General features: G+C 51.2%; 11 protein-coding genes across 11 annotated transcripts; 7 read left to right on the top strand and 4 right to left on the bottom strand.

The window, feature by feature from the left end:
* Positions 1 to 8: 8 nt before the first annotated feature.
* On the top strand, positions 9 to 1,331 carry M409DRAFT_18817 (uncharacterized protein; the record flags this gene model as incomplete). Its single annotated transcript, XM_033804661.1, has 1 exon — positions 9 to 1,331. The coding sequence occupies one exon, from the start codon at positions 9 to 11 to the stop codon at positions 1,329 to 1,331; it is 1,323 nt and encodes a 440-aa protein (XP_033671734.1).
* A 739-nt stretch (positions 1,332 to 2,070) lies between these two features.
* Positions 2,071 to 3,924, top strand: M409DRAFT_18818 (uncharacterized protein; the record flags this gene model as incomplete). The annotated part of the gene is made up of 1 exon (XM_033804662.1): positions 2,071 to 3,924. One exon carries the CDS (start codon positions 2,071 to 2,073, stop codon positions 3,922 to 3,924), a length of 1,854 nt encoding a protein of 617 aa, XP_033671735.1.
* Positions 3,925 to 4,098: 174 nt separating this feature from the next.
* On the bottom strand, positions 4,099 to 5,753 carry M409DRAFT_63892 (uncharacterized protein; the record flags this gene model as incomplete). The annotated part of the gene is made up of 3 exons (XM_033815820.1): positions 4,099 to 4,880; positions 4,932 to 5,547; positions 5,601 to 5,753. 3 exons carry the CDS (start codon positions 5,751 to 5,753, stop codon positions 4,099 to 4,101), a joined length of 1,551 nt encoding a protein of 516 aa, XP_033671736.1.
* Positions 5,754 to 5,955: 202 nt separating this feature from the next.
* Positions 5,956 to 6,909, bottom strand: M409DRAFT_18820 (uncharacterized protein; the record flags this gene model as incomplete). Its single annotated transcript, XM_033804663.1, has 1 exon — positions 5,956 to 6,909. The coding sequence occupies one exon, from the start codon at positions 6,907 to 6,909 to the stop codon at positions 5,956 to 5,958; it is 954 nt and encodes a 317-aa protein (XP_033671737.1).
* Positions 6,910 to 7,417: 508 nt separating this feature from the next.
* M409DRAFT_18821 (uncharacterized protein) lies at positions 7,418 to 9,128 on the bottom strand (the record flags this gene model as incomplete). The annotated part of the gene is made up of 2 exons (XM_033804664.1): positions 7,418 to 8,565; positions 8,615 to 9,128. The coding sequence occupies 2 exons, from the start codon at positions 9,126 to 9,128 to the stop codon at positions 7,418 to 7,420; spliced, it is 1,662 nt and encodes a 553-aa protein (XP_033671738.1).
* Positions 9,129 to 10,911: 1,783 nt separating this feature from the next.
* Positions 10,912 to 14,617, top strand: M409DRAFT_35839 (uncharacterized protein; the record flags this gene model as incomplete). The annotated part of the gene is made up of 7 exons (XM_033810454.1): positions 10,912 to 11,160; positions 11,217 to 11,482; positions 11,535 to 12,877; positions 12,937 to 13,268; positions 13,489 to 13,788; positions 13,846 to 14,228; positions 14,284 to 14,617. 7 exons carry the CDS (start codon positions 10,912 to 10,914, stop codon positions 14,615 to 14,617), a joined length of 3,207 nt encoding a protein of 1,068 aa, XP_033671739.1.
* A 2,071-nt stretch (positions 14,618 to 16,688) lies between these two features.
* On the bottom strand, positions 16,689 to 18,443 carry M409DRAFT_18823 (uncharacterized protein; the record flags this gene model as incomplete). The annotated part of the gene is made up of 5 exons (XM_033804665.1): positions 16,689 to 17,465; positions 17,511 to 17,714; positions 17,769 to 17,814; positions 17,862 to 18,293; positions 18,349 to 18,443. 5 exons carry the CDS (start codon positions 18,441 to 18,443, stop codon positions 16,689 to 16,691), a joined length of 1,554 nt encoding a protein of 517 aa, XP_033671740.1.
* A 2,188-nt stretch (positions 18,444 to 20,631) lies between these two features.
* On the top strand, positions 20,632 to 21,219 carry M409DRAFT_51102 (glycoside hydrolase family 71 protein; the record flags this gene model as incomplete). Its single annotated transcript, XM_033811713.1, has 2 exons — positions 20,632 to 20,697; positions 20,770 to 21,219. The coding sequence occupies 2 exons, from the start codon at positions 20,632 to 20,634 to the stop codon at positions 21,217 to 21,219; spliced, it is 516 nt and encodes a 171-aa protein (XP_033671741.1).
* Positions 21,220 to 21,497: 278 nt separating this feature from the next.
* M409DRAFT_18825 (glycoside hydrolase family 71 protein) lies at positions 21,498 to 22,162 on the top strand (the record flags this gene model as incomplete). The annotated part of the gene is made up of 2 exons (XM_033804666.1): positions 21,498 to 21,554; positions 21,605 to 22,162. The coding sequence occupies 2 exons, from the start codon at positions 21,498 to 21,500 to the stop codon at positions 22,160 to 22,162; spliced, it is 615 nt and encodes a 204-aa protein (XP_033671742.1).
* A 1,382-nt stretch (positions 22,163 to 23,544) lies between these two features.
* Positions 23,545 to 24,306, top strand: M409DRAFT_35843 (uncharacterized protein; the record flags this gene model as incomplete). Its single annotated transcript, XM_033810455.1, has 1 exon — positions 23,545 to 24,306. The coding sequence occupies one exon, from the start codon at positions 23,545 to 23,547 to the stop codon at positions 24,304 to 24,306; it is 762 nt and encodes a 253-aa protein (XP_033671743.1).
* A 566-nt stretch (positions 24,307 to 24,872) lies between these two features.
* On the top strand, positions 24,873 to 25,832 carry M409DRAFT_35870 (uncharacterized protein; the record flags this gene model as incomplete). The annotated part of the gene is made up of 1 exon (XM_033810461.1): positions 24,873 to 25,832. A coding segment is annotated over one exon (960 nt), but the record flags the coding sequence as incomplete, so codon positions are not given.
* Positions 25,833 to 26,198: the final 366 nt, after the last annotated feature.

Genomic DNA, 26,198 nt, shown 5'->3' on the forward strand with positions numbered 1-26,198 from the left:
CCGCCAAGATGCTGTCCGGCGTGCTGCTCTTCAACCAAAAGGGCGAACTGCTCATCCTGCGCGCTTTTCGTCAGGACATGCGCCCTCGGCTGGCCGACGTCTTCCGCATCCAGGTCATTAGCAATCCTCAGATCCGGTCGCCCATCCTCACCTTGGGAAGCACCACCTTCAGCCACATCAAGAGCGAGAACATATACGTTGTTGGCGTGAGCAAGGGCAATGTCAACAGTGCGCTGGTCTTTGAGTTCTTGTACAAGCTGGTTCAGCTGGGCAAGAGCTACTTTGGACGATTCGATGAGGAGGCAGTGAAGAGCAACTTTGTTATGGTTTATGAACTATTGGACGAGATCCTGGATTTTGGATATCCACAAAATACGGAGACTGAGACGCTGAAGATGTACATCACGACGGAGGGAGTGAAGAGTGAGCGGGCACTGGAAGACAGCAGCAAGATTACCATGCAGGCCACCGGAGCCTTGAGCTGGCGAAGAGACAACATCAAATACCGCAAGAACGAGGCTTTCGTGGATGTCATCGAAGATGTCAACCTGCTGGTGTCTGCTTCAGGAACAGTACTACGAGCGGATGTGAACGGAGCCATTGAGATGCGTGCATACCTCTCAGGGACACCCGAATGCAAGTTCGGCCTCAATGACGCTCTCACTCTTGGATCTCACTCTGGCGGACTAGATCAAGCAGGACCTACTGGCAACTTGTCCGGAAACAAGGCGACCAAAGCAGCAGCAGGAAGCGTAACCCTGGAAGATGTCTCGCTCCATCAATGCGTCAAGCTGAGCTCCTTCACAACCGACCGGACAATCTCTTTTATCCCGCCTGATGGTTCCTTCCAACTGATGACATACCGCTGCTCCGAAAACGTCAACCTCCCATTCAAGGTCCACGCCATTGTCAACGAGATCGGCCGCTCAAAAGTCGAGTACTCGATAGCTATCCGCTCAAATTACGGAAGTAAACTTTTCGCAACCAACGTCGTAGTACGAATACCGACTCCGCTCAACACAGCCAACACAACACATCGAACAAGCCAAGGCAAGGCGAAGTATGTTCCTAGTGAGAACGTAATCGAATGGAAAATCGCACGATTCACCGGCCAGAGTGAGTTTGTACTATCCGCAGAAGCGGACTTGAGCGCCATGACCACCCACAAAGCCTGGAGTCGACCGCCTCTGAGCATGCAATTCAGTTTGCTGATGTTCACGAGTTCGGGACTGCTTGTTCGATATCTTAAGGTGTTTGAGAAAGGCAACTACTCCAGCGTGAAGTGGGTGAGGTATATGACCAGGGCTGGCAGCTATGAGATTCGCTTTTGAGAGGCAGGTGTGGTTCATGAACGAAGTCATCACCAGGTCGATATTCAGATGCACCCGACGTCCGATTGCATTGCAGGGACCCATTCATACCCAGCCACGAGGCGCTATCACGGGGCCATCATTGAGCTTGCCCAGCCAGTGGGAGAACCTGTCTTCAGCATTGAGTGCGTGAATGGAGCCGCAGATCCCTGGGGTCATCGAGATGGGAAGCGCGCGGCATGGAGAGGCCGCTACAGCATGAACGCGAACTGATGTATGAAGAGGTATGCATAGCAGTTGTTGATGGCAATCGTGTCACATGTGGCCTCAAAGCATGTGAAAAGGGTCTTAACTTCTCACTTCTACCCAGCTCTTGGTCATCACATGCTATCCGCTAATCAGCAATACTGGCCTTGCCGTCTGTGTACAACGTCGTCACTCCATACGGAATCACGGGAATGGGCGGCGAGATTAAGATCGAGCCTGACCATCACATGCAGCTGCACATTAGCGCATACTTTTGCCAGGCGCAAGCTCGGGCCTTGAAAAAAAAGTGAGAAAGAAGTGATTGTGCTCACAGGCGCAGGAAGTCTGACATCTGCTCCACACGGCGAGAGTGAAGTGAGTGACGACAGCCTCAAGCACGGGGCCACAAAAGCAACGGCGAACTCTTCGCATCACAATATTTCACCAACACCACTGCTTCGCCATCGTACGAAACACTTGAGGCTCGGGCAATTCACTTCCACGCCAAATCAAAATGAGCGACGTTTCTACATCCGACACGGAGAACATCCGTGGTATGGCGTTTGAGCAGCACACAGCCACACGTCGCGCCAAGACCCGCCGAGTCATAGACGATGAAGAAGAGTCTCTCACTGGCTGCATTCCGGCTCAGCGATCGGATATAGAGCCAGTCGCTCCAGCACAAGGAACTGGCGACGAAGATTTTGCAGCGGTCCGTGAAGCAAGCACGCCAGCATCATTCATGGAGGATGAAGAGATGGACAAGACGGGCGCTGGAGCGAAGACCATCGTAAACAGTTGCACCGACTCCATTTCAACTTTTGCCAAGTTCACCGGAGCCAGTGAGCTCGAAGCCGACAAATACTTATTGCAGACCAATGGCAACCTCCAAAAAGCAGTCGAACTCTTCATCACGCATAAGCTATCGAAATCTTACCAGCAACTACCTGATGTCGTCGTCGAGGAGGGTGAACCAAAACCGGCCACACTCCTCGACGATGCCCTGGCTGCAGCAAGACCAAAGAAACTGCAAAAAGACGGCGACCTTGTCATTATTCTGGACATTGCTGATCTGAGCAAGACGTACCGACTACGATCTGAAGATCTTGAACGAGCTTCTCCAATCTTCAAGCACGAGCTCGCCACTAACACTGTCGTGGGTGCCAGCGGTCATGGCATCAAGCATTTGTTCATTCTGCAAAAGCCAGTTGCAGATGGTGTGATGCCCTGTCTGGGACGGAAGTCTCTAGACACCATGAGTGCTGACTGCGAAGACGAGGCTTACAAGCAGCCAACTGTCCTGGTGGATGACAAGCAACAGGAAAAGCCGTCTAGGAAGATCAAGGCCGAAGAGGATCTTGTTGAAGTTGAAGCAAACGCACTCGCGCAAAACGACCCGCCCAAAGTCGACTGGATCGCGACCTATGAAACGTTCATCCGTATCATTGCGTTCCCGCGGATTAATCCAGGCATCTCACACACCGACATCGTGGCGGCCCTCGAGAAGATTGAGCTTGTCGCTCAAATCGCGAAGGCTACCCAAGCTGTCTCCTCCATCTCTGTTGCAGTCAACAATACCTTCCTGGAATTCGTGGAGAGCCAGCAACTGTGGTCAGCCATCGCCAGAGACGCCGCTCGCTGGCTGCTGGTAGGCATCAACTTGGAGAACCTGCTCATCTACAACGAAGCATTCACCCATGTCGCCGGCTGCTATCCGGAGTGGCACTGGAGCGTCCCTCAAAAGAACATCCCGTACACCGTCCTGGAGAGCATCGCAACCAAGTCGCTGGCGCTGGATCAAACTCGCAAAGACGTCGAGCGCAAAGTTTTGTGTCAGACCTTGACGAAGCAGGTGGATGCTCCAAGCAGATCGAAAGCGAAGTCCACCCAAACCGCCCACGCCCGTCACCAATTCTGCCCCATCGCCTTCAGCATCATCAGCGTCTTCCGCGCCTGGATCGCCGTGCATCTCAAACATCTCGACTCCGGCGACAAAGGCGCCCCGAAGATCAAAACCGCAATCTGCGACCACGACGGTGGTGAATGCCTGAGCGTAGCCGGTTTCCATCGCCTCATTCAGAAGGGCGGCGATGCGTACATGCCTGTGGAGACGCTGCTGAAAGACTACTGGGATCGCGACAACTTTCCACTCGAGGACGACGACGCTGATACGATTCGATCTGCGCTTAAGACGCTCAAGGGTCGAGCTGCAGGCCTTGTGGCTCCGCTGTTGGAGTCGCGACTCAAGTTCGAGGGGAAGGAGAAGCTGGATTATCTCACTGCTGTCGAGGTTTCTGAGGAGGATGTCCCGTGGGATACGAAGTCCGGCGGAGAGGCTTCTGATGAGGATGATATGAGCGATATCTAACGTCGGATCTTGCTGTGAGGTGGTCGATCGCCGTCTATAACTAGGTCCGACAGTCGCGGCGAATTTTCAACTTTCACACAGATTTATTATGGGACGGGAGCTGGAGAAAGGATGTTGTGGTCCTGTGCTGCTGTAATGACACCGTATATAGCTAATGGAGAAGGCTATAGCGTGTCAGAAGCACTGCTCCTTCTTTCCCTCCCCCTCCTTCTTCTCACTCCCACCCACACCCCTAACTAATCTCCAACAAACCCACCCAAACCCCAGCAAAACCGCCAGCACCGTCCCAAAGCTGACCCACCCACTATTCTTCACGTCCAAAGTCGGCACCCAGAGCAACTCCACCAATTTCTCCACCTCTCCGTTGGGCGGGACATGGTAGAACATCGTCTTCGGCCCGAACAGTCCATCGTAGCCTAGATTGACGCGATCGAACGGGTTCGTGGACATTTTGAGTCCTTCCTGCGCTTCGCACGCCCAGAAAACTGTCGGCCAAGGAATCGCCAAGGGTGTTTTGCCGTCGATGGAGAGGGTGGAGTTGACGTAGCGGAGATGCGTGGGGATGGTGATATTCCAGAACCCATCCTCGGCGGTGGTTGTAACGTTGGGTGTTGCGAGCTCAAACAATGCCGCGCTTCCCCAGGGGTGCTTCACGGCCCAATCTGGCGCTTCCAGATCTTGGGCGCCGGAGAGGGAGCGCAGGGCGATGAGGTTTTGAGAGGCGAGGAAGAGCGGGTCGGAGAGTTGGTAGCGGTCTATGAAGAGGGCGGTGGGGAGAGTCCAGTAGGCGTGGAGGGCGCAGGAGTCTTCTTTGGGGGGTTGTAGGGTGGATGCGGGGAGGGAGAGGGTTAGTTTTGGGTGCAGGCCTGTTGGGGGTGCGAAGGTTGCTGTGTATGTTGTTTTGTCGTGTTGGGGTAGAGGGTGGTGTCGGGAGGGGAAGGAGAAGATTGTGGGGTCTGGCGGTGGGGTTAGTCAAGGTGATGAGAGGGTGAAGTTTGGTGACTTACTCGGTCGCTCGTCCTCTCCAATCACAGTCAGGTAGCCTCCCATCGACAGCTCTTCCGGCTCATCAGCCTTTTCAGGCGACAGAATGCCAACTTCAAGTCGATCTTCCGCCTCCAACTTCTTCGCTGCTACCCTTGGCCGGATAGTGCCTTCTCTCGTGACAGGAGGCCACAAGATGGTGATAGTCACAGCATGACTAATAACATCAAAGTCATAATCCACATTGACCGCCGACTCAGCCTCCGCAAGCACACCACAAAGCGTGTGCAACGAAGATCCCTCCTCAAACTTCCCACATATCCCCTCCCTGAGAACCTGCGAAACAACAGCGAGATCCAGCGGCGAGTTGTAGAATTGATACGTCGACGAAGCGGCGAAGCGTTCCGACAGAATGGGTGGCTTGCTGAATGACTCGGATGAGTTGGAGCATTTCACTCTCTCGCCAAGGATATTCCTCAGGCCATCGCATAGTCCGGTGTCGGCATTGGGCGTCCTGGGGGTGAAGAATGCGTGGAGGCCAGGTGGCAGTCGGGAGACTGCTGGTGAGAATGTGGGGTGGTTGAGGACTGAGGCGATGCGGATGTGTAGCTCGTGGAAGTCTGCGAGGAAGGTTTGGATCTGATATATGTATCAGTACATGTACAATGATGTGAGGTGTTGCATTGTCGAACCTCTTCCGGGAGCTGGGTCAAGCCAATGGTGATTCGTCTTTCTTCTGCTGCAGCTTCCAAGTCGTCAAAGTCCAGGCCATCGTCTGTGAGTTTGATCGTGCTTGGGTCTACCGAAGTGCCCTGTGGCAGTAGATACGTGATTCGTTGTCTCATTTTTGTAGCTTCTCTCGGGTGATGGCGAAGAGTGCAGAGTCTCCAAGGCAGGAGGTGAACGAGGGGCTGGAACCGCTAGCTACGGTGGCCGAAAAGTCAACAATAATGGAAATTGTATGGGCTTGTATTTGTGTTCTCGCAATCACTATGCCTTTAAAAAAAATTGCCGTCTAGTATTCGATGTCGTCCTCTACCACATTTTCTACTTATATCGAGGAGCAGTGAGTACAGTCCTCATCGTCCAAGCTTTCCACGCCATACCAGCCACAGCAACCACCGCCTCCCAATAAGTCCTGACAGTAAATGGGAACCAAGGCTCTCTCGCTTCAAAATCAAACCCTCTGCAAACCTCCAGGAACTTCTCGGAGTCGTCGGTAAGGACACCATCGAGTCCCCGCCAGATACACCACTTCAGGGTGTGTTCTTCATCCACCACCCACGCATACACCGGCTTGTCGTGTTTCTTCTGGATTTGCGTCAAAAGCCCACTCCCTCCTGGCAGCACGAGCAATGGGAATGCGATGTTGAAGCTCAGGCCGGGGATCGGTAGGAGGTCTCTGATACAGGACCACGAAAAGCCAACGTGTGCGACTGGAAAGCCGGGCAGGTACTCGGCGGCCAGGGTCAGGTAGGAGGGTGGGAGCACCGTGATCACAATCCGCTCATTCCACGCTCTGGCATTTTGGCCAGCTGGTTGTGACCGGAACAGTTGGTGGACATTCTGCATGATCTCTTTCGCATTGCCGCCGACTTTGATCTCCAGCAGCACCCACACGTGCTGCGCTTCGGGCTGCGAGAGCCATGTCAGCACATCGACGAATCTTGGCACAGGCTCATGAGGCGCTTTGATCGTCCTCAGGTCTTTGATGTCGTGCCAGTCGTGGTCTGCGATCTTTCCGGGGCGGCCGAATTGAGATTCTAATGTCGGATCGTGGCTGACCACTACAGTTCCGTCTTTGGTGAGCTGCAGATCCATTTCGAGCGCATGGGCTCCAACGTCGACGGCAGCTTTGAATGCAGCCATGGTGTTTTCCGGGTACCGGGCTGAGAAACCACGATGGGCGATGCATTGCGGGAGTCTTCGCTGTTGCTTGTCGGTGTAGCTGGTCGTGAAGTCGGGCCTGGGAAAGTTTGGTCTCTTGGTGGTCTCTTGCATCTTGAGGAATTGGATTGGTCTCGTGGCTTTGCTGGGTGAATTATCGCCATCACCTCACAGCGGATTGCTAGAGATTTTCGTTAAACATGGCGGTGCTGACGGATGAATACAGTCCGACGGAGCACCCCGTTCGGAACCGACAAATCGTTGAACAGAGAAGTAAAGATCGCACAATAGTCCAGGTTCGATATTAAATTGTTGCAGGCCGACCATCGTGAAAATCCGGCAACAGAGAATTGGACGTTCGAAAACTCAATGTACCTCAGCTTGTGAGATATTTGCATCAATGAAAGAGTGATCTCACCAGCGAAGCTCGATGCGAGTGTGGTGAGACCTAGCTTTCAGTTGAGTTTTTTTATGGACGATAGTAGAGCACACGGGCAGCCTGAGAGATACTCGGCGACATCGACACTGTCCGCTCATCGCCGTCGCGATTCGTACCAGATCGATTCGCATATGTGCTGACAAAGACTTGATTTGGATTGGCATGTCCCTGTGCCTTCTGTTTCTACCACTCGAAAAGTGTCGACAACCAATTCTGAATAAAGTCGAACTTCTCCTCAGAAGCACTCAGAACTCCCGAACCCCAGCTATCGCCCAAGTACATCACTTGCTTCTCCTCAGCCGTGGACGGTGGGAAGTAGGTCAAATTACCACCATTCGGGTTGCCGGTGGCAATGAAATTGTACCAATACTCCGACATCTGTCTTTCAACTTCGTAGTCGTACGACTCCCAGGTGACATTGCTGTAGTCTGCGTAAGGGATGTTGTTGAACGTGTACCAAAGCTCGCTACCATGGTAGGCTCCACTAGCTTTGATCTCCGCAGGAGCACGGTTGAAGAAGTAGACGTAGACATTGCTCTTTGCACCACCGGCAGTCCAGGCTTTAGCCCAGCTCCAGGTGGGGACGCGGCTGAGGTCACGGAAGAACTCGTTGCTTCCGGCGTCTGCTTGGGTGGAGTTGTTGCCCGGGTATAAGGAATAGAACTGGCTCGAGAAGTTGCGGAACATCTGGCCGTAAGTCTGGTAGTCTGCCACTGTGAGACCAGGATCAGGTGTGGCGCCAGATTCGTCGTGGTTGTTGCCCGTGAGGATGGGAACATCAGCATGATCATTTGTTGCCAGAGCTTGGCCGTAGCCGTGATTGAGAACGTAGCCATCAATGACGGGGCGCCAGAGTGGAGGGTCCATAAATGCTGCTGTGATGTTTTCGAATGCAGTGCCCTCGAAAATTTCGTCGGAGTCGTTGTCAGCTGTTAGAAGGGTAGTAGCCGACACGTTGCGGAGCTCTGCGATTGATGAAACGTTCATCGATACAACAAAATCTAGCCCTTGAGACTCGGCACGAGTCTTGTTGCGATAGCTCGTGGCCAGACTTCCGGTCAAAGAATCATGAGGTCCTCTTGCGCCGGATTCTGGGATCACTCCTTTGATGGAGCCCTTTGGCGTGAGTGGACTCCACATCATGTCGAGTGCGCTCGCTGAGCCGGCGGATTGACCACCCACGACGACCTGGCTCTTATTACCTCCAAAAGCCTCGATATTGTCTTGAACCCACTGCAATGCGAATTGCTGATCCATGATGCCATAGTTGCCAGAAGCATTGTGCCCCGACTCTGTTGAGAGGTCTGGATGCGCAAGAAAGCCAAAGGGACCTATACCGTGTCAATGAAGCGTCTCCTCCCTTAGTTCGTATACACCAACCTAGGCGATAATTGAATGTCACCACCACGACTCCCTTACTGGCCAGACCGGACCCATCGTAGGTCAAAACATCTCCGCTACCACCCGTGAACCTGCCACCGTAGATCCAGACGAAGACCGGGTACACTTCTTGAGACTCGCCAATTGCAGGGGTCCAAACGTTCAAGGTCAAGCAATCTTCGCTCCATGTACTCTTTCCATTGTTAAAGATCCCAGCTGAAGTTGATGTCGTCTGTGCACACTGAGGGCCAAATTCCGTAGCATTGAGTACGCCAGTCCATGGAGAAGGCGACGTTGGTGCCGTCCATCTGTTCAGCCCGGTCGGCGGTGCAGCGAATGGGATGCCTTTGTAGACTGTCACACCTCCACGGAACGGAGACTTCATTCCACGAAGGGCACCATTGGTTGAATTGACGATTGGCAGGTCATTTTGAGCATATTCGAGCCTGGAGGATGATACAGCGAGTGGAAGAAATGTAGCAATACTGGCAGCAAGCAGTTTGAAGGATCGCATGATGGACGAGCAGAAAGAATGGACTTACCAGGGAAATATCGCTGAGCAATCGGTTTTATCAAATACTCTACCCGGCATGCTCAATTGTCGGAGCTCGCGCTCTGTCTGTAGATACGTAACAGGGCTTCGCGTTGCCAAGGCCTGATCAGAATATCCATTCTAATGGCGTGCTTAGGTTGCGTACCCGCAAGGTTTCCAGCAAATAAATCCAACCACTGCTACCAATGTTTCTTCGGGGGTTCCTGTGCCACTGTGCACAGACAGACTAGTGCCATTAAGCGTCAAAATAGGTCTTCTCCTGTGCTCGTACGAGGCCAATGTCCGGCTTCATTGCGCGTCTCTTCGGATTGAAAACGAGGCTTGCGGAGCGTGGTTTGAGCACGACTTATTGAAGTCATCACGATGATGGTGTTGATGGCGTTGATCGTGAAGCACAGCATTGATGGAATTGGAGAAGGAAAACTCGATGAAAACGGGAAGTCTCCAGCCCAGCCGCGCGAATTAATCATCACGCTGACTCGTGCTGCGGGCCGTCACAGCCCTACTGGTGCCTCAGGCATGCCAAGAGCTTGCCTTCACAACGATGCTTCGTTCCACCATTGGCTATCTCATCATGAGGTTTTGAACATAGCCTGTAACCATGCTGTCCGTCCTTGGTAGAGCAAAGCTAACGTTCTTTCTTAAAGATGCAAGATTATACTCTCGCGCTACGCCATCCACGTTTTGAATTGTTACGGCCCAAGTCGTACTTAGCGCCCGAATAGAAGCGATCTGCAGGTGCACGACTTATTATTGTCTTTTCCCTGGGTTTGTCAGGACGCAACCATTGCCTGCTTCTATAAAATTGACTGACTGCTCTTTGCGTCTTCATCACAAATGTCCAACATTTTCGCACACTGTCGAAGGTTCCCTGTGTGGCCATGCCATGCCCGCGGACAACGCCGTAATCGTCTAGCGATGCCGAATCCGTAATCTCATGCTCTTGGCGTCTTGTCCAGTGGCCACCTCCGTCACTCCTCGGATGGCCACAATGCGTCCAGCCCAGCGATCGGACTTCTACAGTCCCCAGCACAAACGTTAGCAACCCCTGCTAGCCTAACGGTGAAAGGTCGACACGCACACGCTGTCAGTGCTCAATCGCACAGACAGGATTTGTTTGCAAGACGCTAGCAGGGGTTGCTAACGTTTATGCCAGAGACTGTAGAAGCTCAGAACGTCGCCACTTCACGAAGACTGCATGATACACCTCCTTCAAAAGATGGAGACGCTGGCCCAGACAAGTCCGCGTTTCTTGATGAGCATGCTCTCCAAGCCTGTCCAAGCGCGCAGTCCAGACATCTTCGGCTTCATTCAGCTTCTCGCAACGCCAGCGGCGCGGGTGACGGCAGTCCTACATGTCACCGCGGCAAATACTCCAATACCTGCCAAGAGAAAACTTCATCAACGATTGCGTTCGGCCAGCATGGATGGTGTGCCATGAGGTATTGGCAGACAAGAGATGTTGAGGTTGAGAGGTGAGTTTATTGGTGTAGATGCCACATCGGCTTTTCTCGCCAAGGCACGTGGAAGTCGGCCAAGAGCCAGGACGGTTGGACGTTCCGCGGATTGCAGGTAAGGTTCCACTTTGGTTGCCGGCGTTCGTCGATTTGGGAGAAACTTGAAAAGGGTTCTATGCGCCTTCGGTATTCCAGTTCCTGCTTTGATGTTGCGAACACTCCTCGAAGCACCTTCATCTTTCGCTCCCTCGGCTCCGTCGCTTTCTCTGGAGATTTTCTGATCAACGATGGGCAAAGAAAAAGACCCGACTCAGGAGCTATTTCCTGCGCGCGGCAATCTGCCTCTGTCCCAGCCAGCTCACGCATTGAAACACCAAGATGTCCTTGCTGAGCTAGAGGCCATTGACCGCGACGGTCTTTCATGCGCCATGGCGAAAGAGCGCCTGGATCGGTATGGCAAGAATGACCTGGGCGAAGCAGGAAGCGTCAACGCGCCAAAGATTCTTCTCCGACAAATCGCCAACGCTATGACTCTAGTAATGCATCCATTCCCTCCTTCTGGCGGTGAGACAGCTGATCCACGGACCCTCAGGTCCTCGTAATGGCGATGGCGGTGAGCTTTGGCATCAGGTCCTGGATCGAAGGCGGTGTCATCGCTGCTGTTATAATTTTGAACATTACGGTTGGCTTTTGGCAGGAATTCAATGCTGAGAAGACCATGGACTCGTTGAGATCTCTATCTTCGCCGACGGCTGCCGCTGTCAGAGGCGGCGAAAGTATCACTGTGCCAACGGTCGAAATTGTTCCCGGTGACATGGTGGAGCTGAAGACCGGAGACACAATTCCAGCTGATTTGAGGTTTGCCAGAGGAGTAGAGCAAGTATGCGCGCCTGCTGATGCGCTCTCACAGACTCATCGAAGCTGTCAACTTTGAGACAGACGAGGCCCTCCTCACTGGAGAGTCCCTTCCCGTTCGAAAGGATCCTGAGCTCATCTGCGATGAAGACACTGGTCCAGGTGATCGTTTGAATGTTGCGTACAGCTCCTCCGCCGTCACCAAAGGCCGCGCTCGTGGTGTTGTCTATGCTACTGGTCTGCAAACTGAGATAGGCTCCATCGCTGCTGCGCTTAGAGCTTCGGGTTCTGGAATTCGCCCCGTCAAACGCAACAAGGAGGGTCGAGCTGGTCCTCATCGATATCTCCAGGCCTGGAGTTTGACAACCACAGACGCAGTTGGCCGCTTCCTTGGCGTCAATGTAGGCACACCTCTGCAAAAAAAGCTCTCACGACTTGCAGTTCTCCTTTTCTGGATCGCAGTAGTGTGTGCCATCATCGTGCTTGCTGCAAACGATTTTGCTAGCGAGCAGGAGGTCATTATCTACGCAGTAGCTACGGGCCTCAGTATGATCCCAGCTTCACTCGTCGTCGTGTTGACGATTACAATGGCAGCCGGTACAAAGACGATGGTCGACAGGCATGTTATCGTCCGCAATCTCAAGTCTCTGGAAGCTCTCGGGGCTGTGACAGACATCTGTTCAGACAAGACAGGTACTTTGACGCAAGGGAAAATGATCACGAAGAAGGCATGGATCCCCGCTTGTGGCACTTATTCCGTCGACAATTCTACAGAACCGTTCAATCCTACTTCGGGAGATTTGCGCTTTGCCGATGCCAGCGAACGCTCCAACAGTATTGCCCAAGGAGACATCATCTCTGGAGAAGATATGTTAAAAGACAACACTCACCTCAAGCATTTCCTGGACGTGGCAGCGCTGGCAAACCTCTCCACTGTTTACCAGGATCAGAAAGGGAAATGGGTCGGACGAGGAGACCCGACTGAGACTGCCATCAGCGTCTTTGCCCTTCGCTTCAAGTGGGACCGCACACAGCTCACCAGTGGGAAAAAACAAATCTGGAAGACTGTTCTCGAATTTCCTTTCGACAGCGACGTGAAGAAGATGTCCGTTCTCATGGAAAATATTGACACGGGCGATTTGCATATTCTCACGAAGGGAGCGGTTGAGCGGGTCATTCAGGCCTGCTCCCACTTCTTCGTCAGCAGCGAGACACCGGAGCCCGCTGCCATGACCGATGAAGTTCGAGAGCGGATCTTGGAGCAGATGGAGGAGTTTGCTTCCCTTGGCCTTCGTGTGCTCGCTTTGGCTAGCCGCGACGCACCAACAAATACAAACTATGAGAAAGAGGTAGATAGGAATGAGATTGAGACGGGTTTGACGTTCCGCGGACTAGTCGGTAAGTGAGACATGCAACCCATCTTCTCCACGTCCCCTGCTAACAGCTTCATCTTTGAGGTCTTTACGATCCACCGAGAGCTGAATCGGCTGGCGCGGTTAGACAGTGTCGACATGCGGGAATCGATGTACACATGCTGACTGGTGATCATCCGGGTACCGCCAAAGCAATCGCCATCGAAGTTGGAATTTTGCCCTCCAGAAGGGAACTGAATCAGCTGCCCAAAGATGTTTCTGACGCTCTGGTCATGGCTGCAAGCGAATTCGACAAGCTTTCTGACGACGAGATTGACCAACTTCCATCATTGCCTTTGGTGGTAGCACGGTGCGCACCGCACACGAAAGTTCGAATGATTGAGGCTCTGCATCGTAGAAAGAAGTTTGCTGCTATGGTAAGTCCTGAGCGACATGTTGTCGATAGCGGATCGCTGGCGTATGGCAAGGCGCACTCATCTCACCGCCTTCAAGTCTTCTCGAACCTTTGAGGGGGGGTTATTGGCCCGAATGCACAATGGAGATGAGAAAGTGTTGCCAAATGCGCAGAGCTTTTCACCAGCGATTCGCTAAGGACAAGCTCTTGAAATGTTAAGTGTAGCTGACTAGATCTCACAGACTGGTGATGGTGTCAATGACTCTCCGTCACTCAAACGAGCCGACGTGGGTATTGCTATGGGCCAGGCTGGATCCGATGTCGCTAAAGATGCCTCTGATATTGTCTTGACTGACGATAACTTTGCATCGATTATCAACGCAATCGAAGAAGGACGCCGCATGTTTGACAACATCCAAAAGTTTATTCTTCACTTGCTTGCGGAAAACATTGCTCAGGCATGTACACTTTTGATCGGTTTGGCTTTCAAGGACTCGCGCGGACTCTCCGTCTTCCCTTTGGCACCTGTTGAGATTATCTGGGTACGTGACAGACGGTGTGCCCAACACAAATGAAGCTTGTGCTGACGAGTGGTGCAGGTCATCATGATCACGTCGGGCATGCCAGACATGGGCCTCGGATTCGAACAAGCCCAACCAGACATCATGCGTCGTCCACCTCAGAGTCTCAAACGCGGAGTCTTCACCCTTGAAGTCATGGCCGACATGGTTGTCTATGGCCTCTGGGTCGCGGCGCTTTGCCTTGGCGCCTTCTCAGTAGTCGTTTTTGGTTTTGGTGACGGCGAACTTGGTCAGAATTGCAATGACGCTTACTCAGAGCAATGCGACACGGTCTTCCGTGCCCGAGCCACCTGCTTCGCGTGCTTGACCTGGTTCGCTCTCTTCCTGGCGTGGGAACTCGTTGATATGCGCAGGAGTTTCTTCAGAATGCAGCCTGGCTCAAACAAGTATTTTACTCAATGGTAAGCCCACATCGTATTGTCCGCACTGAACGCTCCCTGTGCTAAACAGTCCCAGGTGGTATGATGTGCGCAGAAACAAATTTCTCTTCTGGGCCATCATCGCTGGCTTCGTCACTATCTTCCCTACGCTCTACATCCCCGTGATTAACCACGACGTCTTCAAGCACGAAGGCATCTCTTGGGAATGGAGCGTCGTCTTCATCTCGGCTTTGTTGTTCTTCCTTGGCATTGAGGCCTGGAAGTTTGGCAAGCGTTTATTCTTCCGCAGAAGGGCTAGAAAGATGGGCCTGACTCCACAAATATCTGCAGAGTGTGAGCAGAGTGACACGGAGAAGGGACGTGCAGGGGAGGTTGTCACTGCAGGAATGGCCGAGAGACATCAAGGATGACTAGATGGACGTCAAGGATATGGAGAGCGGCTGGATGCGATCAGAAGTGAGACAATGTGAAATGATGCGATGGATGATATATTGAAACTTTGATCTCGTTCGTGTCGATATTGAGAAAGTCTGGAAGGTTTGACTGTAATTGCTTGATTCTTAAAAGACAAGCCTCCTGATCCCCAACAGCCTGTTTTACTCATAGCTGCCTAACAGAGCCTGAAGCGTACTTTGGACCAAGGCTCCTTCGAAAGAACGAGCGCGGAAAATGTTGGTAGGAGTTCTACTATGGGCTAGTACCTTGGCATATTCACACGAATGACTTCGTACATCGTAATAGAGAGAAAGGTATTCGAAGATGCGGTGGGTAAAGTCTTGGCAGGCGGCTTTTTAGGACCGCGGTTTTGCGATTTAAGAGCAGCGGAGCGCTTGCGGAATACGAGCAAGACTTTGAAGTCGACGACCATCAGAAAGGTTAACCGCACCTTGTGAACCGCATCCGCGACAATTTACGCTTCGGCATGAGCTACATCTTCCTGCGCAATATACGCCACCAACTGCCGAGAGAATGGGGATGGCACGGAAGGAGAATGGGTACACGTATCGGTCGAAAACTCGACGAAAACGGGAAGTCTTTTGCAGGACGGACTCTGCCCAGCCACGCGAATTAATGACATTTGCAGCGGGCCGCCACAGCCCTACTCATGCCTCAGGCATAGATTCTTCAGTACGGCCAAACGTCTCGGCGGTCTCAAAACAAATTCTTTTCAAATATGAATGAGAGTCTGGCAGAATGAATCACTTGAACTGGACGATCTGGCGCATTGCAGGCGGCAGAGTTCGAGAGCGCTATCCGTATGCACTGTCAATTCAATGAGACACAAAGGCCGGTGCAAACGTCGCAGAGAGTAAAGTATTTGTTACTCGCACACCTCAAAAATTGTCAGAACTACACATGGCTCTTCGCTGTGCCTCCTGAGCCAATAGCGCTTGTGAAATGTTGGCCCCGAAGTGATGCTGAATTTTCGTACGACCGTCGAGCAGCAGCCTTATCAGCAAGACTGCCCATATCGATGTACAGCACCTTGATGGATATTTACAGGAGATGGAATAATTTACGTCTTCTCCAAGCTTGAGGAGTATGATCAAGCCCAGACGCTGGGAAAGACGAACGACTAGAGGGAAAAATCATCGGTGACGTAGGGTTTGGCAGCCCCTCCAAGAGCTCAGCCGCCGCCTTCTAGAGACCGTGCTTCGATTCCACCATTGGCTGTCTCATCACCAACCCTCGAACATATCCCTGTAACCACCATGTCTGTCCTTATAACCGGGTCCTGCAACTGCGGCCGACACCAATTTACCGTACCGAGACCGTCAGAGATGAATCTGTGCCGTAAGTAGAGAAGGGTCTATTTCCGTAGCTCTTCTGACCATGGGATATCTCAGATTGCCTGGACTGTTGCAAGTGGGCCGGTGCATTGTACGTGGTACAGAGACCTTAACATAGTCCTTCCAAGGAACTGATCTCGCGCCAGTCATTCGGCCCATCTTTTGATCAAGACCGTAGATATTCAATCAACTGGACCAGAACCTCGGACTCGTACCATTCAAGCGGACAGCGGCAACTCGATGGAGCGAGCTTGGTGTGATGAATGCGGAGCTGGGATCTGGATACGGAACACAAGTGGTGATAGAACGAACTTGAAGGCGGGTAGGTGTTTTATTTCATTGGGTCCAAAGGCGTTTGTACTCGAAAACTTGCAGTTATGCTGACGAGCATGCCCATTATCCAGGACTTTTCGATCGAGAAGATATTCCAAATCCTACTATGGAGAATTGGATGAGGAACATGGAGTCTTGGGAGACTGCTGCAAAGGGGACGAAGCGAACGAGTCAGGTCAATTGATATTATTGCCGGAAGTTTTCGACTTTTACAGCGATCTAGGGATTGAAATCGAGACGACACATTAACTTCCCTCGTCACCCATGTCAAATTGGCCTATGGTAGCTATATTAAAGAACTGCTAAAGTCGTACTCCTTGAAAACTCCGATAGACCTCAAGCACGAGCCAGAGACCCTTCAACCATCTACCAACGTCGGCACAACGGGCAGTCTCTGCATATAGTTCTTAGGCCCAGGCGTGAACCCATCGCAATAAGGCAGGATATCGGCATCCGTAACCTTCGCTTCACTCGGTATCTCCATGTCGAATTTGCGAAAGATCGTAGCTACGATCAGTTTCAGCTCCATCCATGCTAACTCTTGGCCGGCACAGACTCTCGCTCCTTTGCTGAATGTCATCAACCATTTATCAAGCTCTGGATGTCCAAGCCATCGCTCCGGTCGAAAGTTTTCCACGTCGTCGCCCCAGATGCTCTTGTCGAGGTTCACGTCTGATGTGCTCATGGATATCTTGGTTTTCGGAGGTATTGTCCAAGATTTATATTGCTCGGCGGATGTAGGGTTCATTCTTGTCAGCCGTGATAAAGCACCATGCATCAGCCGCAGACTTTCCTTCATGACAGCGTCCAGGTAAGGAAGCTCGAGCAGTTCTTGGTATGTTGGGGTGGTGGCCTGCTGTGGCCAAGCCTTGTTCAGTTCGGCCTTCAGCTTTTTGAGGACACTGTCGTATCGTAGCAAATAGTAAGACGTCTGTGTAAGGGAGAAAGCTGTCGTATCCCAACCTCCAGCCCACGCTGCCATGGTAGCTTGCGTAAGGCTTTGGCCCGTTTTGTCGTGCACTGGAAGCGAGCTGTGGAGATAGACCTCTGCGGCGGTCTTGTATTGCTTGTTTTCAGAGACGTCTTCTTTGACTCCATGCTCATCGACAATGTTCTTCAACATCTTGTCCGCGAACTAAGAAGCGTTAGCCAAGGCGCTTTATAGGTTAGGATAACTCACACCACTGAATGCGACCATACTCGCGGTCGACTCTTGGACCCCCAGAACTTGTCGTATCTGACTTCGCGCAAAGATAAGCAGGATGGGGATCCAAAATGGGATGAATCGTCCGAGATGCGTGAAGCCAAATAGTGCATCAAATCTTCTGTCGTAGAGGCCTTTTGTTGTCTTCTCGTCTTCGAAGAAACCGTATTGTTGACCATACTGCAGTTACACTTCGTTAGCGTATCTTTGGGGTCTATAAGCTATTACACTCACCATGTATTCTGTAATTATCTCAGCCGTTACAGCTCGATATAGATACCTTCAGCCCATTAGTATTCGTCCAACTGGCAAGCGGACTTCACATACGCCAAATCGATCGAACCACCTCTTCTAGTTGCTGCACGGATCTGTTCACAGCCTTTCTCCGTCTTCTCGTTCACCAAAGGTTGCAGCTTGAAAGTCTTGGATCTCGAAAACGCATCGCCAAAGGCCGCTCTTCGCTGCGTATACAGTTTATAATCCTCTGTACCGAACATGGCATGGTCAAGTCCAAATTGTCTTGCAGACATAGGCCACTTATCCAAGGGTTTGAAGCCGAATAGGTAATCAAAGTACTCCGAATCTTGAATGTGCAGCTCGTCGGGGCCCATACGAATGATTGCTCCGTACTTTTTGTGCAGCTCGGGCAATCGTCTCCATAGTCGTCCGTGTTGATATGAATCGTAATAGAACTCGTAGATTCTCGATGCTGCCATAATTTTTGGGCCGGGAAACTTGGACAGCGGGTGGACGAATAGTCTATAATGATTCAGTACGCCTGTAGTACCTCGTACCAATAATTTCTCGGACATACCTCTGAGTGTAAACCACAGCCTTGTACGAGACGAACAAGACCACAGCGTACGCGGCAAACGTCCAGAAATTGGTGACAAAATACGATCCTGCCATGATGAGATGTGTGTGAGAGTCGAAAGTCAACGAAAAAAAAAGCGAGACGCGAGATGTTTATATTGCTATTCGGTTCTTCAGCTGTCAGAAGCATTCCTTCAGTGCCTGCGTTGGTGGATCCTTCATGCAAGCCTTGTTGATCCTTCAGGATTCGAGCTTCTGCTGATGAATCTTGCATGCTGTGAGGAACGACCAGGGTATGACGTGCATAAGACCTTCTTCTTGGCTGAGGGGTCTGCCCAGCCGGACAAGTGCGGTTAGTTTGGCTGTAATGCAATGGCGATTATGATCAGTGAGTTGTCGGTGTGATTCGCTTCGAATCCATCTTCAGCCTCAGCACTGCCAGTGAAAAGCTGCCTAAGGAATCCACAGTGCACGACAGATATAATCAGTCATGGTATCTTCGGGCATCAGAGTGTCAAGAGCCGACACTTCCACGCCGATAGGGGAGCGAATGGCGAGTCAAACAGCGCATGCAATGCGCGCGTGACAAACAGATTGACAAGATCCACGGCAGTGGCCGAGACGAGACAGTGAACCATTACACGATATAGCACTGTAGTCTTTAGTGGCAAAAGGGCGAGACAACAGGCTAAAGATGGCAGCGGAGAAAGAAGAAGCCAACCAGGCTGCAAAGTTCCAGCGGCGATTTCACCCGGTCCCGAAAGAATTCCTTGATGAACTTCACTACTTGCTATCCTTTTCGAAATGGTTTCCAATAATCTCACAAACTGTGATCGCGGTCAAATCTCCACAGTGTCGCTCAACATCGTTCGACAACTGTCGAATACCTACAGCCCGATAGATCAGGCAAGCGAAGGCTGAATCTGTCGTATTTGTAAAACGAGATCAACCTGCCTCAACACTAAGCATGCCTAAGTGTATGTATTCCGGAGAAAGCTCCACACGCCTATTGGTAGTACGACCTTGGTGCTAGTGTGGTACGGTCAGGAAAGCTCGAGAGCCTGGCCGTGTCATTCTTATAGCCTAATGATATGGCGGCTGTGTTTAAACACGAGTTCAATCCAGCTCCACTTGGTATGACTGAGACCTCTGCCTTTCGTATGGGAACAGGCCGCGAACACAATCTCGACTCCAGGCTCTCATGTAGTCGTCACCGAGCCCTTGCAGGCTTCTAATCAACATCAGTAATTGATTAAAGCTATCTGACTGCAGAAGTAAAAGTTAACACATAGCTTTTTTAAACACTTATACAATCTCTTAGGACAACATTCTTGACAGATGTTAAATGAAGCAGAATCTGCGCATAGTGTCGTCGATGTGTTCTATGCTGTTGTTCACCCTGCGCACTCGGTCTCCAGACGTGCAGTTCATTCTTACTCATGGCTTTAGCAGGCAGAATATAAAACCCCCCGAACGCCTTGCCCTGGTTTGGAAATGCTTGCGATGTCACACTGGCGTTTTCTTCGAATCCTGCACATGCACGCTCGCCAGGGACAACCGGTTGTAGAGGATTGCGCACCTGACGTGGTATGGCAGATATATCGAATGCGGACGCAAGGAAGGAGTGAAGGATAATGGAGATCGATTCATTCCGATTCCGAAGTGGACTGGTAGACAGCAGCAAAGCGTACTTGTAACAAGAACTAGTTGGCGTTGTTGCACGACACTTCTTCAGCAAAGAGACTATAGATTCTGCTCTTGATAAGTCCCAACCCGGACTGAACTGAACAATGGTTGGTAGCTGGAGGGACGTATGTTTGATTCTACCTACACATATTTCGCAAGAAACTCAAACTCAAACTTTACATTGAGATCGGCTGGCTCATGCCTATGTAGGAAGGTGGTATCCAAAGACTGGAGCGGAGAGATTTGAATTTCCCAAAGCGATAGAGATTTAGAGGACTCGCACAGAGGCCTTGCTTGACCGAGAAATTGGTCTCCTTGGCGTGGAACTGCGTCTGTTGAGATTTGGTGAGGCAACAACAACGGGAGCTGGAACATCTCGACCTGCACGAGCGGAGAATGCACGAATTGGGTTAGTATTGATGTTGCAAGCGCTGATAAAGAGTGGTAAAATCACACCGTTGTGCGCGAGTCTAAACTTCTTTTCAGTCAAAGAGCAGTGTATTACGGAGAAGACAAGCCCAGCCAGTATAAAGGCAGGTGTCTGCTTCAATTTGGTGCGAGAGATATACCACGCTCGAGGAGAGGGAAACTCACTATTATGCAATCCATGATCAAGTTTCTTCTGGTCTTGGCCATAGGGGCCGTCACTACCAATGCTCAGGCTGTATTTTGCCACTACATTGAAAGCCACCCTAACTTGTTCGGCACCAACTATGCTAATGGGTCACATTAACAGGTTGACGGCGTGAGCAACAGTCATGCGCAGTCCGATGTCGAAGACGCTGCCACACTGGGTATCGATGCCTTCACCCTCAATGTTGGCAATCCTTCAGCTGATTATACCTACAATACCCTGTCTCAGCTTTTCGAAACAGCATCTTCATCAAGCTTCAAGTTATTCTTCAGTATGGATCTCGCCCAACAGCCCAACCTCAGCCAATTCGTCAACGTCGTTAACACATATCTCGGACATCCCGCGTATTACAGGAGCGGAGCGAACAATCGTCCCTTCCTCAGCACATTCAACGCCAATAACCACACCCCGAGCGAATTCTCCAATTTCAAGAGCCAGCTGTCCCAGCAGGTCTACTTTGTGCCTGATTTTGACGACTCGCCAAACTATTACTCCAACTCTCCGTCCTGGTTCTCCACCTGGAATAGTGTGATCGACGGCGCCTTCAGTTAGGAGACTGCCTGGCCTTCGCCACGGGAATCACCGGCAAATACAAGTGTTCAACAAGATGAATATATCCTAGCAAATGCCCATGAAAATGGGAAGACGTATATGATAGGTGAGTTTTCTCTCAGCAATCGGTTTCTGAATCTGTTGCCTAGGGCTTCGCGACTTTACGGCCCCCTGAATTGCTCATGAGAATCTAAGGACTTTCTTCCTTGCAATACAAGCACCTCGCATTTATCCACGCCCACTACTTCCGCATAGGGGAAATAAATCTTCCTCAAAGGATGGAAGAAATCCTGAGCATGAACCCACGCCCAGACTTTGTGGAAGTGATCACATGGGTACTAAACACTGCACAGTTCATTCACTCGCGAGCTAACAAACGTGCCAGAACGATGCTGGTGAGAGCCACTACATCGGAAACATCTGGGGCGAGGGGTACAACCCACAAGAACTCGCCTATGGAAACGTGCAAGACTGGCCGCATTTTGGCTGGCAATCCCTGGTTGCATCTTTCATCGACGCGTTTAAAAGCGGGAAAGACTCATCGTCGATGTTTCCTGCATCCGGCCAAAAGCCCGCCGGAGCGATGTGGTACCGGACATTTCCCAAGAACGCCTCATGCTCCGAGGATCCGATGGGCAGACCGAATGGTGCAGGTTCGGCGGTGGACTCAGTCAACTTTGCAGTAGCTGTTCCCACTTCTGCTCATGGTTACACACTTGTTGTTACGAGTGGTACGACGAAGCTTCAGACGTTTACCTTGCAGCCTGGACTAAACTATGCCGCCGTGCCGGGTTTGAACATGGGGACACAACGCGCGGATATATACGCCCCCAACTCCAACACGCCAGCGCTTTCAGCTGCTGGAGGTCATGCGGTCACGTCTGAGCCCAGTCTCCCTTCCAACATCTGCAACTTCAACTTTCAGGTCGTTCCTTTCACCTGATTGAGAAGTTTGCTAGCTCTTACTCGACTATGGAGCTTTCCATCTGCTGATGTGCACTTTCAGAGCCCAGTGCCTAAGTTGAATGCCCCCTGAAATGAACTGCCGAGATACCTTTGTAGGAAGGCGAGGAAACAATGGGGAAGGCTTTGTCAGTCAAAGATCATCGACGTTCATTCGCATTCAGCACACATAGTGCGAAGTCTCTATGCAATACAGAATATCTGACCAGAGTCTTTGATCAGATGCTTGATCTCTTGTGTGATCCAGGAGTTTTGCTTTAGTACGAAATGACATCGATCCGAAAGCCGTCATGGCCAACTTTCAGTCAGAACCGCAATGCGTCTTGGATGACCACGTCGCCAACATCTGAAGATCGATCTGAAAGGGGCTGAAGATACCCAAGTGATCGCCTCCGGTTTTCCCATCGAGCGTTCGTGCAGGCAGTTGCAACCAGTCTAGTGGTGTTGCGGCTTTTTCTACATGTTTTAGTCGCATTTTGGATTCGTCACGGATAACTGCACGGCTGCCGGCAAGTTCGACCAAAGCAGTGGACTGTAGGTACTATCACCTGGATCGATCGACAGTGGTTATTCGAGCTCTTGCTTTGAGTATCGAGCTTCTTGAGAGCCTTCCAATGTTCTATGGTCGGATGTGTAGAATCGGAGGCTTCTTGTTGACGTACTGTGCGACCTTTTGTCAGCATTTGCTCTTGACGAACGTACTGGCATAGCCTGGCACATCCTTGACGAATGCTTCCACGAAAGACAAGCTCATGGATGCAATGGAGGCTTGGTCGTGACGTCAACTTTGAAACATGAACACACCTGCCTTTTGTTCAAGACTGGTCCGCGGTCTAACATTGAGATCCCGATCAGTAATCTGTATACGAAGACTTGGCAGCGCCTTGCAGACTTTACAAAGCAGACCACTCCGCCAAGCGTGTGCTCCATTACCCCAAACAGGAAATATTTGATTTAGGCGACAAGCCTCGTCCAGTAGTTCGTTCAAATGCTACTACGCTGTGATCGACTTTGTCAGCCAGTTCTTCTTGTCATCAGGCGATTGACGCCATCATCACGTATATGCAGTCTGTTTCACGAAGCGATGTCTGTGGCGTTTGAAGATGTAACTGCATGAGAACCGTCAATTACCATAACGAGAAATGTACATTCTAGAGGCTGTGGAATCAAACTTGGCACGATGAGAATCAAGCGCGGGCAGTCTTTGTCATGTTCAAGTCGTCCTCTGTATGTGTCACACGGTAACAGATACAAAAGCTCATGCTCCGTCGATTGCAGAACGATGTACAACAATACACAACAAGATACCGACTCAGCAGAAACAACAACAACAAGAACCACTCAACAATTCACTCATCTAAAATGTCTTCCTCAAGCACTGTCCTCATCACAGGAACCAAAGCTGGCATTGGCAAAGCACTCCTCGAGACTTTTGCCGCAAGACCAAACCACACCGTTATTGCAGCTATCCGTGACGCAGTGGACTCCTCCCCTGCCAAATCACTCGCAGCCACAGCAGTAGGGACTGGAAGCAAGATCATCGTCGCCCAATATGACGCCGGGTTCGAGACTGCTGCCGAACAGCTCATCTCGCACTTGAAGTCCAACTACAACATTCAGTCTCTGGACATCGTCATCGCTAATGCTGGAATCCTGAGGCACTCGAAGCTTGTCAAAGACAGTGCGGCAGAAGACTTCGTCGAGCACTTCCGTATCAACACAGTGGGCCCGATTTTGCTTTACAAGGCGACCACCAATCTGCTGAATGCTTCCAAGCAGACCCCGAAGTTCTTCATCATTTCATCCACTCTCGGCTCAAACGCTAAGATGGACGGTTATCCGATGCCACTCTCTGCATACGGCGTTTCGAAGGCGGCTGCCAACTGGATCGCAGGCAAAATTCACCGCGAGGAAGAGAGGGTGGTGGTAGTCCCCATACAGCCTGGTTGGGTTCAGACTTCGATGGGAGAGCGGGCGGCGGAGGTCGCTGGTATGTCGGCAAGCGATGTGCCTGTCACGATCAAAGACAGCGTCCAAGGCATTGTCAACGTGGTCGACAAGGCGACAAAGGCAGATCACAGTGGCAGATTCTGGGACCAGGAAGGCAACGAGCTGCCATGGTGATCAATGCCAATAAGGTCGTGTCCCTCAGCAACCTTTTCGAGAAAGTAATGCGTGCAGTTCCAAAGAATATAGATGGTTGATAGCAAATCGTTCCTTTCCAAATAATTGTACTCAAACTGTCATCTCAAAGTCTCTTCAAGGTGACAGTGGCCGTGATAGATCGCCTGTGACTGCATTTCCAACTGACTGTGTTTCGCCTCCCAACGAATGAACAATGCTCTTACCGAATCGGGATTGCATCTCGACTAATCCACACGTTGGATCGATCGATCAGTAATGCATTAAGCCGTCCACACTCCTTTTCCGGTAAAAGTTGACCCTTCACGGACAGAAAATCAGAGCTCATCAGATTCTAGCTTTCGAAAGGTCTCACATTATCAACCTTGTAACCAATCTAGAGTGGTGCAGCCTGCCACTTCACATATAAGCAACAATTTGAGGCTCCTTCATTGCCTTGTCCAATTGAAGAGGACATCAGCAATTCCAAAACGCATCTCTCACATATCCTTGCCTTTTTGATTGGCGTCGCCTTTGCGTTACCCTCGGCCTCCATCAATGACCGGTTGGTCAAGACCATCTACCAATTCCCGAATGAGACGTGGGTTGAAAACTTGGCGATACGTGCAGACGGACACATTCTTGCAACTCTGATCAGCTCGCCAGAAGTCTGGCAGATCGATCCCGTATCGAAGAGCGCAACTCTCGTCACTCGATTTGAAAACGCCACGAGTGCTCTCGGAATCGCTGAGGTTCAGCAGGATGTCTTTGCAATTGCAGTTGGGAACTGGTCAGACGTCACGTTCAAAACAACACCAGGAAGCTACAGTATCTGGACAGTCGATCTCAGGGAGATACCCAGGAGTGCTGGTCTCTCACCGCCTCACATTCGGGTAACCAAGATCACGAACGTGCCTCAAGCTGGATTCTTGAACGGTCTTTGCGCTCTACCAGGAAGGCCTAACTCCATTCTCGTCGGCGATTCTGACAAAGGTGTCATTTACCAGGTCAATCTGGCCGCCAAATCATCAATCATTTGGCTTGATGACCCAGCCTTCAAGTCAAATACGACGACCGCAGCAAGACTAGGCATCAATGGCATACGAGTGCACGGCGGATACTTGTATTTCACAAATTCTTTTTTGAGACCTACCATCGGACGTGTCCCGATCGACAAGCATGGCAAGCCAACTGGGCCGGTAGAACGAGTGATCGACGAGTCACCTTGGCCCACGAACACGGGCGATCATGGCGACGATTTTGCGTTCAATAAAGATGGGACTATATGGGTGACTGCCGATCCGTCCAACCTTCTCGCTAAAGTAGATGTGACGAAGGGGACGTCAAGGGTTATTGCTGGCGGACTCAATGATCCCACCATTGCGGGAGATACATCAGCTGCCTTCGGAAGGACGTCCAATGATGAGCATGTCTTGTACATCACTACAAACGGTGGTATCGCGTATCCAGGAAAGACAGGTATAGATGGAGGCAAGGTCGTCGCGCTAGACACCAGTCGCGTCGCATGAATAGACAAGGAGCAGCACACCGAGTGGGTTGATGGGGAGACCATAGAATTAGTTCACGAGACAAATGCGAAGAAAGCAGGTGAGCATCTCCGTGGACGTGAACATGGATTTATCATACAGAAGTGAGGAGGTCTCCACAGTACACATTTTGGTTACATAGTGTCTAGAAGTCGTAGTATCAGATACCAGTTCCACGGATGCCGACGAGGCTATTTGCTTCATCGCAAGAAGCAGAATTTCCGAAATGGGACAACGCAGTGCCATACCGAGGCATGCCATGAGCACATCATTACCAAGCCCTGAAAATTAGCATAAGCATTCTCTACGCGAAACAGTCTTGTATAGAATCTATTTAAGGAACCTGCA

Source organism: Zasmidium cellare, assembly GCF_010093935.1.
Source record: "Zasmidium cellare ATCC 36951 unplaced genomic scaffold M409scaffold_6, whole genome shotgun sequence".
In the NCBI taxonomy this organism is placed as follows: Eukaryota; Fungi; Ascomycota; class Dothideomycetes; order Mycosphaerellales; family Mycosphaerellaceae; genus Zasmidium; species Zasmidium cellare.